We start from the raw sequence: 15,407 nt of genomic DNA on the forward strand, positions 1-15,407 counted from the left end.
GGTGGGAAATGGAGATTGGGTGGTGGGAATTGTGTGGAATTGTACCCCTCCTACCCTATGGTTTTGTTAATTAATCCTTTCTTAAATAAAAAATAAATAAAAAAGAAGTAAAAAGAATAGACTCTCCCACACCTGCCTATAAAAAAAAAAAAAAAGAAAGAAAGAAAGTTCTATCCTCTGTGGCTTCAGGCCAAATTCCCAGCCTTACCACTGGCTTCTATAGTGTGCATTTCATATTATCCAAGGATTTCAGCTTGAAATCCTTCTCTTTGGTCCTCCCAGTGATATTATATTCCTCAAAAAAAAAACCCCACATCCACTTATATTTTTTTCATTCATATATCATATATATATATGATCTGGGTTCAATCCCCCTGCTCCCCACATGCAGGGGGAAAGCCTTATGAGCAGTGAAGTAGGTCTACAGGTGTTTATGTTTATCTCTCCCCCTTTATCTTCCCTCCCCTCTCAATTTCTCTCTGTTCTAACTGATAAAATGGAAAAAATGGTTGCTAGGAACAGTGGATTCATAGTGCAAGAACTGAACCTTAGTAATAACCCTGGAGGCAAAAGAGAATTAAAAGAAAGAAAGAAGAAAAGAACTAAAGAAAGAAGGAGAGAAAGAAAGAATGGAAGGAAGGAAGGAAGGAAGAAAGAGGAAGAAAGAAAGAAAGAAAGAAAGAAAGGAGGAAAGGAACTCCTTAGGTACAGAGGGTATGTGTGATAAATCTGCATTTAAAGAAGGCTAAGAAAAGTTCTCCAGCTTACAAGTCTGTGAGCTCTGTTTTTCTGTTTTTTTAATTTTTAAAGACTTCTCTTTAAGTCTGATGAAACAACTTGATTATTGTAGGAAATGAAACACACATAACTATAGGCAAAACCAATTATAGTAAAGATGCTATTCACACTATTAAGGAAGTTTATGAACTCTTAAGAAACATTTTTGTTGTGCAAAGTCATATAAACATTCTAACATGTATTTTTTTTTTTTCTTTTTAATCAGAGCACTGTTTAGCTCTGGCTTATGGTGGTATGGGGGATTGAACCTGGGACTTTGGAGCCTCAGGCAGGAGATCCTGTTTGTATAATGACTATGCTAGCTGTGTCTTACCTCGTCTCTGTTCCCCTCAGAAATTCCTGCTTCTTTTGCTCTTGGTCTGGTGGCTGCTAAAACTTGTTCTAACTCATCCTTCTCAAATAAATTAGGCACTTCACCTGAGTTCAGGATGTTATTGATATCTTCGAGGAACTCTTCTACTACAATCTGTAGAAGAAAGGGTATTATAACGCAATCACTATACTTTTTAAAATATTTGCTATTATCTTTATTTATTGGATAGAGACATGCAGAAATGAGAGGGATGGGGGTGACAGGGAGTGAAACAAAGAGACACCTGCAACACTGCCTCACCACTTGTGAAACTTACTCTCTGCAGGTGGGGACTGGGTTGTCTAACCTGACTCCTTGTGCACTGTAACATGTGCACTCAACCAGGTGCACCACTACCCAGCCCTCATTTTACATTTTTACATGAGAATTGTAAAGGAGATGTTTAATTGAAAACTTATAGTGAGCTAATTCTACCTTTAAGGTAAGATGATTTTTTAAAATCTTTATTTCTTAGTTTTATCTAATAGAACAAAGAGGAATTGAGAGGGAAGAGAGGAGCTAGAGAGGGAGAGAAACAGATGGACACCTACAGCCCTGCTTCACCACTCATGAAGCTTTCTCCCTGCAGGTGGGGACCGGGGCCTTGAACCCAGGTCCTTGCACTCTGTAATGTGTGCACTTAACCAGGTGCACCACCACATGGCCCTTAAAGTAAGATAATCTTTTTTTAAAAATTTTTTATTTTCCCTTTTGTTGCCCTTGTTGTTGTATTATTGTTGTAGTTATTATGGTTGTTGTAGTTAATGTCTTTGTTGCTGGATAGGACAGAGAGAAATGGAGAGAGGAGGGGAAGACAGAGGGGGAGAGAAAGACAGACACCAGCAGACCTGCTTCACCACCTGTGAAGCGACTCCCCTGCAGGTGGGGAGCTAGGGGCTCGAATTGGGATCCTTAGTCAGTCCATGAGCTTAGTGCCACCTGCACTTAACCCGACTCCCTAAAGTAAGATAATCTTAAATATTAAAGTCTTAATATTCCAACATGGGAAGTAATCTGAATTTTCATTTTTCCACTCAGCATTGTTTCATAGTACTTTTGGTGGAGCTAGTGGGCCTAGAAGGTGTCTGGATCTGGTATTAAGTGGTCTGGACAGAAAGTGCAGGAGGAGCTGATTTGCTAGGCTGTGTGCTTGTTGTAAGGGTGTGTGTGTGTCTTGTTTGCTAACAGCAGTTGCAGGTTGCCAGTGGCTGGGTCTGCTTTTCTTCTGAGGTTGGATTCCCAGGCTTAATGGAGCTGTCATTAGGTATTTGCCCTCTAAGGGCTGGGTGGTGGTGCACCTGGCTGAGCATATCTATTATAGTGCACAAGGACCTATATTCAATGCCTCAGTCCCACCTGCAGGGGGAAAGCTTCATGAGTGGTGAAGCAAGTCTGCAGTTGTCTCTCTTCCTCCTATCTCGCCCTTCCCTCTCAATATCTGGCTATCTCTATCAAGTAAGTAAATAAAAATAATAAAAATAGATATTTTCCCTCTATTTCTTGGGTTTGTTAATTTTGCTTTGTGGTTTATGCACAGTCTATCCTAGAAAATATTTCATGTAAATATAAGGGAGAATCTGTACTTTGTGCTTGTTAGATAGAATATTCTGCATATGTCTGTCATATTTATTTGGTTTGTAGTGTTTCTGCTGGAGTTTTTCTTTCCCACCACTCCTGCTCTTGTTGTCCACATGCAGTGACTGACCTTCAGATAGTGATGTTTCTTTCTTTACTAGAAATACCAGCTGCTCTCTAATAAAGTTGGTTGAATTCTTTTGTTGTAATGTTGGTTTTTCTGGGAGAGAGCCCACTTCTTAAAACTAGGCTACCACATTCCACCCTTGGAAATCAAAATTTTTTTAACAGTACAACATGAAGTCAGATTTTTAAAATTTCTGTTTATAGACATTGTTACAAGTGAGAAAGAACCCATAAATTAATGTGTGCACAGCTGCTGGGCCTACTGTGCACTTGCACCCACTGGAAATCATCTGCAGTGCTTGCCAAGTTACACAGTATATAGTGACCCGTCAGTCTGAGCCAGAGACATGACAGCTCTGCAGGCCTGGTGTCACCACAACACCCCTGCACTTGGAACCCTGGACCTCTAGACCAGGGGTCATAGCTTTTGGTAAATCTTCCCTCGCCAAAGCCAGACTGGGAATCTAGAAAACATTATATAAGGCTACAGGGATCATGAAAAACATGAACTAAAAATCCCATTAAACCTCCATTAGCCTCCCATACAAGAATAATTTTACAAAGAATTAAAAACTATTGCCCTAATTCGGGGAACCAGAACTCTGGTGGTGGGAACAGTGCAGAGTTATACCCCTATTATCTTGTGATTTTGTAAATCAATATTAAATCACTAAAACAAACAAATAAAAACCAAAACAAACAATTGCCCTGAAGATGCTCAGTGTTCCAGTGCCATGAATTTGCTGGTTGAATATGTTCAGCACGAGTGGCCAGGTGGTGGCACACATGGTGAAGTGCTCATATTACACTGCACAAGGACCTCAGATCAAGTCTCCTGTCCGTAGCAGGGGAAAAGCTTCACAAGTGATGAAGCAGGGCTTAAGGTTTCTCTGTCTCTCTCCCTCTCTATCTCCCCCTCCCTTTCAATTTCTTGCTGTCTCTATCCCATAATAAAACAAATAAATATAAAAAAATGTTTAGCAAGCTACAAGGTGACACAGATACTTTTATATTAGGAAAATAACTTTAATTTTTTTAATTTTGTTTTTAGAGAGATGCAGAGAGAGACACTCTCATACAGAGAAACACCATAGTATGCTCAGCTATAGCTTATGGTGGTGCGGTAGATTGAAGGTGGGACTTTGGAGCCTCAGGCATGAGAGTCTGTTTGCATAATTTATGCTGTCTCCCCATTATGCTATCTCCCCTGACCCCCTTTTAATTATGGGGAAGAAGATTACCAAGATGATAAATCCATCTTAATTTCACTTCCCTTGATGAAAACAAATAAAAAACTACTAATGCACAAGTTGCCATTAAAAAAAAAATCTATCATGGGAGGGGGTGGGTTATGGGGATTGGGTGGTGGGAATTGTGTGGAGTTGTACCCTTCCTACCTTATGTTTTTGTTCATTAATCCTTTCTTAAATAAAAAATTTAAAAAAAATCTTATAACACAATGATGAGGCTGAAACAACCCTCCATTCTCACCCCTTGAAACACAGAGACCAAGACAGAACACATTAAAAGTGTGTGTGTGGGGGGGGGAGGTACCGGGTGGTAGCGCAGCAGGTTAAGAGCATGTGATGCTTAACCAAATGACTGCGAGTGTCCATTTTTCTCTCTCCCTCTCTAGATCCCTCTCCTCTCACATTTTCTCTCTCTTCTATCCAATAAAACAGGAAAACTGGCTGCCAGAAGCAATGGATTTATAGTGCTGGCACCAAGCCCCAGAGATAACCCTGGAGGCAATAATAATAATAATAATAATAATATAACCTAAAATTAATTGAAGTTAAAATAGTATGCGTCATATATATCACTTTTTTATTCTCCCTAATGTTAAAATACCCAAATGTAGCCAATGTCAAAAATCTCTTATACATTAAACTCAAGATCAGCTGAATTGTAGACCTGGAGACATCCTATTTTAATTTAAAAGTCATTTAACCCAGCAACATAGCCCCCTTTTCCTTTCTTGAATAAATTACATTTCCTTCAGTTTACTTCCATTTAATTATTCTGAGTTTATTTCAATTATTTCCTTTTATAGTTTTATTGTCTTCTTCATCTTATCTTATTTCACAAAGAATAGGTAAAGCCTTTTTTACCCATTCAACCTTTAGTCATATTTACTTACTTAAAATATAAAAGGTAAAGTAATAGTTGTTAACATAAAAAATGTATTTTAAGGGGCCAGCTGGTGGTGCACCTGGTTGAGCACACACATAACAGTGTGCAAGGACCTGGGTTTGAGCCCCTGGTCCCCACCTGCAGGGAGAAGCTTCACAAGTGTAGTGAAACAGGGTTGCAGGTGTCTTTCTGTCTCTTATCCTCTCTATTTCTTCCTACCCTCTCAATTTCTCTCTGTCTCTATCTAATATTAATAAATAAATAAAAATTTAAAAATGTATATTAAGAGTCTTTTACAAGGACTGTGGTCTGGGAGGTGGCACAGTGAGAAAGCTTTGGACTCTCAAGCATGAGGTCCTGAGTTAAATCCCTGGCAGCACGTGAGCCAGAGTGATGTCTGGTTCTTTCTCTCTCCTCCTATTTTTCTCATTAATAAATAAACAAAATCTTAAAAAAAAAGAGTCTTTTATAAGGATGAAGAGATCTGTCATCAGAGGGAATAATTCCCTGAATTATGTGCAAACTATTTATTTTAAATTTTAATTTTTTAAACTTTATTTTACTTGATAGAAGACAGAGAAATTGAGGAGGGGGAAGTAAAGAGGAGAGAGACAGAGAGACACCTGCAGCCCTGCTTCACCACTTGTAAAGCTTTGCCCCTGCAGGTGGGGACCAGAGGCTCAAACTAGGGGGTTGAACCTGGGTCCGTGTGCACGGTGATACATGTATTGCATACTATTTAAAGCACACACATAATTGCATTGCTTATATTTTTCTTATTTTGACTTTTTAGCTATTTGAACATGTACCTGGGTATCTGTGAAGAGAAAAACCATATTCTTGTCCTCTACACCAGCCATTTTGTACAACTTCCTCAGGTCTTCATGAAAACTGTCATAATTATATCCCCGGCTGAGTTCAATCTGCAAACATTTGTAACCACATATGTGAGCTGCAAGTCTTGTCAGAGACTGTTTTCCTGTGCCTCCTACACCAACGAGCAGAGCGTTGCCTCTTTCCTGGCGGATCATTCGAGCAATCCTGTAGGAAGCAAAGCAAAATGAAACTTGGTATCTACTGTACAGCTGTGGCTTGTATTCAAAGCACTTGCCCATGTGTGGAAAGCTGGTGGCAGGAAAAGGGCACAGGAGAAAAGCAGAGTATGTCTGATGTTCAAAGTTGAGACAAAAGTATTGCCAGGATTTCCCTGACATTCATTCCTATTTCTTTTAGGCTATTGGCTCTGGTTTTGTAAATTTACATGAAGGCAAATGGTGGAGGAGTTTTTTCATGATTTAGACAACTACACTATGTCGAGGAGCTCAGATCTCAATATGTGAGAATGAGTGAACAGAAAAACCACTGACTCTAGGAAGACACTGCAGTTCAGAATGGGAGATTGAATGGGAATAATATTAAAAGAGTTTGCTATTAAGATAGTTGACAGAATTTTAGAAACTTTCTAATTCAGATTAATAGCAAGAATTTAAATAGCACTGAAGTCATAACACTCAACTGGGCACTCAGGAGCAAAAGTTCTGAATTTAGGAAAAACTGAACAGATATGGAATATTTGACTACTATGTTGAAAAGAAGAAAGGCTTCATAAATAGGACACCATGAAAAGCTAAATAAGGTGATGCAGAAAACACAACCAAGGAATTTACCCAGAACTCAAAGAAAAAAAGATACTGCTATTAAAATGAGAGAATACATATGGAAAATAAAAAATCTAGGACAAACAAACATGATGCCAGAGATCACAAAGTAGGAATTGCAGAATGAGGAACGAGAAGGGATTAGATGATATTGTGTCCTTAGGGACAAATGGGGTGGAACTGGAGGTGATGATGCTTCTTAGCGAAATCAGTGAAGAGATGAAAGACCAGATGGTTTCATGTATAATATGTGGAATCTAGACATCTGACTCACATGAACTTGAAAGGAAGAAAGGAAGAAAGGAAGGAAGGAAGGAAGGAAAGAAAGGATGGAAGGAAGAAAGAAAGAAAAAGAAAGGAAGGAAGGAAGGAAGAAGATTAGAGAGGGAGGGAGGAGAGAAGAAGGAAATCAGAAGCAAATTGTAAGGCTTGTTATCTTTGGGAGGTATGAGGGTGGGGATACAGAACTTTGGTGGTGAGTGTGGTGTGAGATTATACATTGTAAACTTACAATCTTGTAGCAAAATAATATTAAAAAAGAGAAAGGATAAAACTGAAATTGTAGTAGATTGTAGTAGTAAATTCAGTTATAGTAGTAACTGAAATTGCAGAAGAAACTATTAAAACAAACCCACAGACAAGAAGTCAGTGAGGGCCAGGAAAGGAGAAAGAGGTGAGGCAAAATGTTAAATCATTTAAAGTATTAAATATTTTCAATGTGTATATGTGAATATACATATAAAATATAAATCTACATTTTAGACATAACTGAAAAATTATTAGGCATCTAATTAAAAGGCATTTAGATTACCAAAGGGAAAATAATATAAGACTGGCATGAATTCTCTATTTTACAAGATGACATTGGATAAAACAATAGAGAAGAAAAACTACCACATTGCTCAAGTAACAACAAGAGAGTAAACAATTTGAAAACGATTTCTTCAAAGATTCCTTGAAGACAGAGAAGTATGAAACACATTTTAAAGCCCAAGAAGGGATGTCAGTATATATCTGAGCAGTATGCATTGGTGGGGTTGTCTGCCCAGGGAAGTCAGGTTGGCATCATGGTAGCATAAAACCTGGTGGCTGAAAACAACTTAAGATATAAAGCAGAACAAATTGTTGATTAATCATGAACATGAAGATTTGGGGTCTCAATTTTGGAAAAAGCTAATAGGTCTGTTTTAGGTATATTCCAAGGGGTCCATGATTTTACTAGATTTTGCCTGAGTCTAACATCTAATATGCAGGTGGACCCAGTTTATTGTATGGGGAGATGGTGGTCATAATTGGAAAAAGGACCAGAAAGCTGGATCAAGGAAGAGAGTAGCTCCCAAATATGGGAAAAGTATATAAATATTGTTAACTGTAAACCCCATCAATTTGATCTGGGACCCATGCTCAGCACAGCAGCCTCTGCATCCCTGTAGGTCTGAATTGCATTCTGTGGTCACAAGTAGTAACATTCCAGGCTGCACTAATTTCAGGACCCATCTTCCTCAGGTGGTAGGTAGAGTATGTTGTCCAGCCTCCCTTCAGAGAATGGGACATTTCCTACCACTCTTAATCCACATTGAGGACAAGGTCCTATAGGGGCCTATAGGGAGACCACCAGTGACAGTGGCAAGAGGGATCTGCTAGAGGTCTAGGCTCATCATGTCTGTGTGGGAATTCCAGGACTCCCTGACTAGGGCCCCAGGTGGTGGGGTGGCCTGGTAGTGACTAAAGAGTCATCATTAAAGTATGTCAGTCTTTTGCCCTTATTCAGCTTTTGTAGTCTTTACTTTGTCTGACAAGATTAGCTTTGGAGTGACTGAGGGACGTGTAATAGGAGATAGGTGAGGAGGGTATCTATGCCTAAGTAGAAACTATTTCATTAAGTATTTAATGGTGTTGTTTTGGGTTTTGCTACTTGCTTGCTTTATTTATTGACTCTCTGCAAACTATTGTGAACTTTTGCTTTCAGTTATATATTTTGCCCTAATTTATGGATACATGTGTACATATGCCCTATTTCATGAGCCCCAGTCTATGGTCTATCTAGGTTTTGAAGCTTTATTAAGAAGTGCACTTCTTAACAATTAATTTTTTAAATAAATATTTATATATGTTTATTTTTAGATATTTTTATTATGTTTATTTATTTATAGGATAGAGACAGCTAGAAATTGAAAGGGGAGGGGTAGATAGAAAGGAAGACCCACAGCCCTGCTTCACTACCCATGAAGGTTTCCCCCTAAAGGTGGGGACCAGGTGCTTGAACTTGGCCCTTGTGCATTGTAGCATATGTGCTCAATCAGGTGCACCATCACATGGCCTCTAAAATTAATCTCTTAAAAAAAAACTATTATCCCTCATGTCCAGTGAAGAAGCAGCTACAGAAGCTAGACTTCCCACCTTCTGCACCCCATAAAGATCTTTGGTCATACTCCTAGAGGGATAAAGAATAGGGAAGCTTCCAATGGAGGGCAGGGGATATGGAACTCTGGTGTTGGGAATTGTATCCCTCTTATCCCACAATCTTGTCAATCATTATTAAATCAATCACACACACACACACACACACACACAAAACTGTTATCAAGGAACAGGCAGTGGCACATGTGTTATCATGCATAAGGACCCAGGTTTAAATCCCAGTCTCCATATAACTTCACAAGTGGTGAAGCAGGTATGTAAGTGTCTCTCTGTCTCTCTCCTTCTCTATCTCCTCTTACCCCGTCAATTTCTCTCTGTCATATCAAATTTAATTAAAGTAATAATAATAAAGCAAAAATATTAAAATAACTATTATTGCTGTGATTTTTTTATTTAGTTTTTCATGCTGGGTATTGAATCTAGATGTCATCTATGTGAGGTATGTGCTTTGCTACTGAATGTATCTGCAGCTTCATTGCCATTATTTAAAATTACAGGTTGTGTTTTCAGAAAATAGAAAACTTATTTTTAATTTTTTTCTTTTTAAGCTCTCTCTTTTATAGGAAATCCAGCAATTGATCTATCTTATCTAATGGTAGCCTGTCTAGTTATCTATCTAGTTTTATTTACATTTATGAAATATTTAAAACTTATAATAGTTTTATTAATTTTTTAATTATGAAAGTAAAACAAGGTTATTGTTACCTACAAAAAATATTGCTGAACTACTTACAAGTTCCATACGGATAGCCTGAAGTCATCATGCTCTCTATGAATACAGTGCAGGCACATTGTAGTGGTTTCATAAAATTGGTTTTGTGATTATTTTGCAAAATACTGTTTTACTGACTTTCCCATGTCAGTAAATGTAGTTATAGACACATCATATGTTATTTAACTGGTTCTCCAGTGATCAAAACTGTGTCCTTATATTTTTATTATACTAATAATATTTTTTAAAAAGCAAACCTTTATTAAAGCTAGCTGCAAACAGAATTCTTTCAGATCTTGCGAGCGGGAGGACATGAAGTGAATAAGAGGTTGCATTAAAAACACTCATTTCCATGGATTGGTTTATCTCTTTTTGAAAAGGTTTCTCAGATTATCTTTTATTTTTAAATATATTTTTTTATCTATTTGTTATCGGATAAGACAGAGATAAATTGAGAGGGGAAGAGGAGTCAGGAACATGCCTAAAATGGTTTCCCTGCTTTCTTCTAAAATCTAAAATCTCTAAACTCATCTGCTCTAATCCTACTTTTTGGTTTCTGTTCATTAACTAATTTGTCTCAACTTAGGTCATGTCACCTTCCAGACACCAAGTAATAGATGCTACCATGACTCCATCTCAACTTTTCTGGGCAGATGACTTAACCAATATGTCCTGGACCTTCGAATCTCCAGAGCTCTGGTCTACTAGGGAAAGATAGAAACAGGCTGGGGGTATGGATCAAACTGCCAATGCCTATGTCCAGCGGAGAAGCAATTACAGAAGTCAGAACTCCTACTTTCTGATACTCCCAGAGGGGGGAAGTGATAGGATGAAGATAAGAGGGCTCTGTACCCCAGCTCAATCAGCACCCAGAGAGAGAGAAGGAAGAGTGGGCATATGGAGGTAGTTATGTTGTCATGAGTGGCTTGAAGGGGAAGAGAGGATTGAATCAGAAACAAAAAGGAGCAACTATGTATAAATGTGGACAGATAGTTGTAGGGATGATGGTTGGCCCATGTTTACAATCTTAGGGGAACTGTGGTGGATTGCAGTGGGGAGAGTGAAGAATCAGAACTCTGGTGGTGGGAATGGTGTGGATCCAAACCCCTGTCAACATATAATTCTATAATATAAAAATAAATGAATGAATGAATAAATAAATAAATAAATAAGATAGTGGAAGGGGAGATAGCAAGTGAGACAGAGAGACACCTGCATCCCTGCTTCACTGTGAAACATCTCCCTAAAGGTGGGGAGTCGTGGGCTTAAACCTGGATCCTTGCACTTAATACCATGTGTGCTTAACTTTGTGCACCTCCACCCAGCCCCCTATCACAATGCATTTCTAACAAAAGACAAATCAGATTATCTTTTTTTAAAAAAAAAATTTCCATTCAGCAACCTATGTGGTTATAAAAATGAAGGCTGAGGAGTGTGTGAAGCCCCAAGTTCAATTCCTGGAGGGGCTCTGGTCTTTGTTTCTCTGAAAAAAAAAAAGTAGGTGAATAAATTTCTCTACATGAAAATAAAGCAAAACTCAGATGTCAAATAAACATTATAAATATAGGGGACCAGGCAGTGGCATACCAGGTTAAGCACATAGTAGGAAGTGCAAGGACCCACACAAGGATCTCAGTTTCAGCCTTGGCTGGCTCCCCACCTGCAGGGGTGTCACTTCACAAGTGGTGCAGTAGGTCTGCAGGTGTCTGCAGGTGTCTATCTTTCTCTCTCCCTCTCTACTCTCTATCTTCCCCTCGTCTCTCAATTTCTCTCTGTCCTATCCAAAACAATAATAATAACAATAATAATGGCTTACAGGAGCAGTGGATTCGTAGTGCAGGCACTGAGCCCAAGCAATAACCCTGGAGGCAAAAAAATATATAAATATAGAAAATTAAAGGGTTAATGGGTATGAAATGTTTCATTATTTTATCCCATAATTCTTTAGGGATATTGAGCATTATAAAAATTTTCTATTATTCACTTTATCCAAATTATTTTTATATTGAGGTAATGGTGGTTTATAAGACTGTGTATTTGGACATGGCAGTGGCACACCTGATTAAGTGCACATTTTACCATGCAAAAGGATCTGGGTTCAAACTCAGTTCTCACCTGCAAGAGGAAAGCTTCACAAGCAGTAAAGCAGTTGTGCAGATGTCTCTATGTCTCTTTCTCTCTATCTATCCCCCTTCCCTCTCAATTTCTCTCTGTCCTATCAAGTTAAATGAATAAAAGCTTTAAAAAAATCTTTAAAAAAAAAGACTGTATCAGGGATACAATTTCACCTCTCTTTAGATCACGTGTTACCACATGGTGCCAACCACCAATGTCAACACTCCTCTCCCACTGCCCATTTGATGCTCTCCCTCACTCTGCTTCCTGTTTGGTGACCTCAATTCTGCATGAGAATCTTGGGGTTTGTCTGACTATTTCATTTCCTTATACCCCACATATGAGTGAGATTGTTTCAGTTTCTATCTGTCCTCCTTCTATTTAATTTCACTTATCACGACCACTTCCAGTTCCATCCTTGTTGCTTCAAAAGGGTAGACCTTATACCTTGTTACTGCTATCCAACTCCATTGTGTACCTATGCCCCATTTTTTTATCCATTCACTAGATGCTGGGCATGTGAACAGCACTGCAGTTAATAGGGAAGCATTTATTATTTTTTTTCTTAGATTAATGATTTTGTGTTCTTTGGAGAGATGCTTAGAAATGGGACTGTTGAATCTTCATTTTTTAAAAGATTTTAAAAAATATTTATTTCCTTTTTGTTGCCCTTGTTTATATTGTTGTTGTAATTGATGCTGTCATTGTTGGATAGGACAGACAGAAATGGAGAGAGGAGGGGGATAAAGAGATGGGGAGAGAAAGACACCTGCAGACCTGCTTCACTGCTTGTGAATCAACTCCCCTGTAGTAGGTGGGGAGCTGGGGGCTCAAATTGGGATCCTGCTGCACTATACCGCCTGACTCCCTAGGGACTGTTGAATCTTATGGTAAGACCACTTTTAGTGATTGGAAATACTTGTAAATTTTTTTCAGTAGGAGTTGAATCAATGTCTATTTCTACCTATAGAATACCAGGATTTCTTTTTTATTACTCTCTCACTTGTCGGTTCTTCTTCCTTCCTTTCTTTTTCTCCTTCCATCCTTTCTTTTAAAGGTTTTACTTTTGCCTTATCTTTTAAACTTTATTTTATTTGATAGAACAAAGATAAATTGCAAATGATGGAGGATAGAGAGGAAGAGACAGACAGACACTTGCAGAACTGCTTCACCACTTGTGAAGCTTTCTCCCTGCAGGTGGAGACTGGCGGCTTGAACCTGGGTTGTTGTGCATAGTAATATGTGCACTTAACCAGGTGTGCCACTGCCTGACCCCCACCTTTTCCTTCCTGACCCCCTAGGCCTTTTTAATATTGGTCATTCTCACAGATGTGAGGTTATGTCTCCCTGTGGTTTGACTGACATTTCTCAATAATGAACATTTCTTCATGGGCTTGTTGATCATTTGCAAGTTCTCCTCAGTGGTGTATGTGTAGTACTTCTCTTCCATTTTTGATGGAGTCATTTGTTGCTTTTTTAGTGTTCATTTTGTATATGATTATATATTTTGACACTGGAGATGGTCAAGCAAAATGAAATAAGTCAAAATAACCAATAGCATATGATCTTATTCATATGTAGGATGTAAAAAAAAAGGCAACAGACAACACTAGGATTCTCATGCAAAACTAGGATTACTAAAGGGGGAGGAGAGTGGGGGTAAAGAGGCCTTCAATGAGCTGGGGAGAAGGGATAAGGGCACCTTCATTAAGGGTGGCTGTGTCAGCACATAGTTTGAAATGAGGTGGAATTTTACCCCTAAAATATACTCATATAAATCATTGTTACCTCAATCAAAAAGACAAAAGAAACAAAACAAAATCCTTGATCAATTTGTATTATATTGCTATTTCCTTCTTCAGTGTACATTATTGTAATTCATTTCCATCTGAGATTACAAATGACTTGTCCATTCTGCTTTTCTCTCTTATTTTTCTTATCAACCTACATATGGTGTGAACCAATCTCCACTGAGAAACTAGTTAATGGAGAGACTGGAGAACCAGTCAGCTCTGGTATATGGCAGTGCCAGGGATTGAACCTGGGGCCTATGAGACTTCAGGAATGCAAGACCTATGCTCTAACAGTAGGTAAACTCTCTGGCCTTCAAGAACAGGAGAGGGAAAGGGAGAAGGGGAGGGAGTGGGAAAGGGAGGGAGAGTGAAAGAGGGGGGGAGAGTGAGATTGTTTAGCTCTGGCTTATGGAGATGTTTAGTATTGAATGTGAAACCTCAGAACCTCGGGTCTTTTGCATAATCATTATGCTATTTCCCCCAACTCTACCAAGATAAAATTGTTGTATAAGAAAGGCATATTTCCTACAAGGCAGATAAAGACCTACTTTTTCTTTTTCAAAAAGTGTTATGATTTTCTCTCATTGTTAACAATGACCCTGTTTTACTTTCATAACCACAAAAATTAAGCCATCGTAACATTTAGATATTTGAATCTTGCTTTCTCTGTGTATTAGCAATGCAAATAAAACTGGATTGACAGACTACTACTAGACAGTGTAAAAGATACATAACATATACTTTTTACATTTCCCCTAAGACTTCCTACTTTCTGAGGACACAATCTGCTACTTTAAATAAGAGTAATGAAGCTGGAGCTATATATAGCTCAGTGACAGAGTATACTTATGAGGCCCTGGATGCTTTACTTTGCAGAGGGCCTGGGTTTGAGTCTCCAATACCACTTGAAAGCTCCTTTATATGGGAAGATTCACTTGCAGTGGAGTAGTGATATAGTGTCCCTATTTCTCTCTTCCTCTCTGAGGGTGAAAGAAAAAAAAAAAGGCCACCAGGAGTTGTGGAGTTTCACAGGTGTGAAGCCCTGGCATAGCTCTGGAGACAATAACCAAAAATTTAAACTCATAGTGAATTTTGCTTATAAACCTTTATCCATCTAGCTATCTATTTATAGAGTTCCCCCACACACACACAATTAATTCTGGAGTCCGGTGATGGTGCACCTGGTTGAGTGCACATGTTACAAATTAATTCTTACCTTCTAATACCAAAGAGATAAGGTTATGTGTGACTGGAAACCTTAGTTATAATACTATACCTTGAAACATGTTCAATGGCGTCTTGGAAGAACACCAACTTTACTTCTTTGGGGTTTGTCAGGTTATAATCATCAAGATAGTCTTGCAGAACATTTGCTATTTTCTCCATATCAGGCATATCATCATAAATCCGCTCACTTTTATCTACTCCAAACTGTATATGGAAGGAGAATTAAGTTGAATGAATGAATTCATATACATACACACATATACAGAACATATTTAACTTTAGTAAGGAGCATTATTTTAGCTCTACTATTTAATCATTTGCATATATCTATAAAATATATATATAAGTGTATATATAAAGTATATATACACTTATATATAACAAGACTGTAAAGACAAAAAATGGGACTAAAGAAACTCATATTTTCATGAATAACTGAAAATCCATTTCACTCAACTTTTCCTACATGGTACATTAGGTTATTACTGATTTTTTTC

At 38.2% G+C, this 15,407-nt stretch overlaps 1 protein-coding gene across 1 annotated transcript in view; it reads right to left on the reverse strand.

Moving 5' to 3' along the window:
- DNAH6 (dynein axonemal heavy chain 6) overlaps positions 1-15,407 on the reverse strand; it is a 307,800-nt gene that overhangs the window by 119,765 nt on the left and 172,628 nt on the right. The window contains exons 44-46 of the mRNA XM_060187710.1: positions 14,960-15,114; positions 5,794-6,025; positions 1,112-1,264 (exon numbers count right to left, since the gene is read on the reverse strand). Coding sequence (XP_060043693.1) covers positions 1,112-1,264; positions 5,794-6,025; positions 14,960-15,114 — 540 coding nt within the window. The remainder of the gene's footprint in view (positions 1-1,111; positions 1,265-5,793; positions 6,026-14,959; positions 15,115-15,407) is intronic.

This window comes from Erinaceus europaeus, chromosome 3, assembly GCF_950295315.1.
Source record: "Erinaceus europaeus chromosome 3, mEriEur2.1, whole genome shotgun sequence".
Taxonomy (NCBI): domain Eukaryota; kingdom Metazoa; phylum Chordata; class Mammalia; order Eulipotyphla; family Erinaceidae; genus Erinaceus; species Erinaceus europaeus.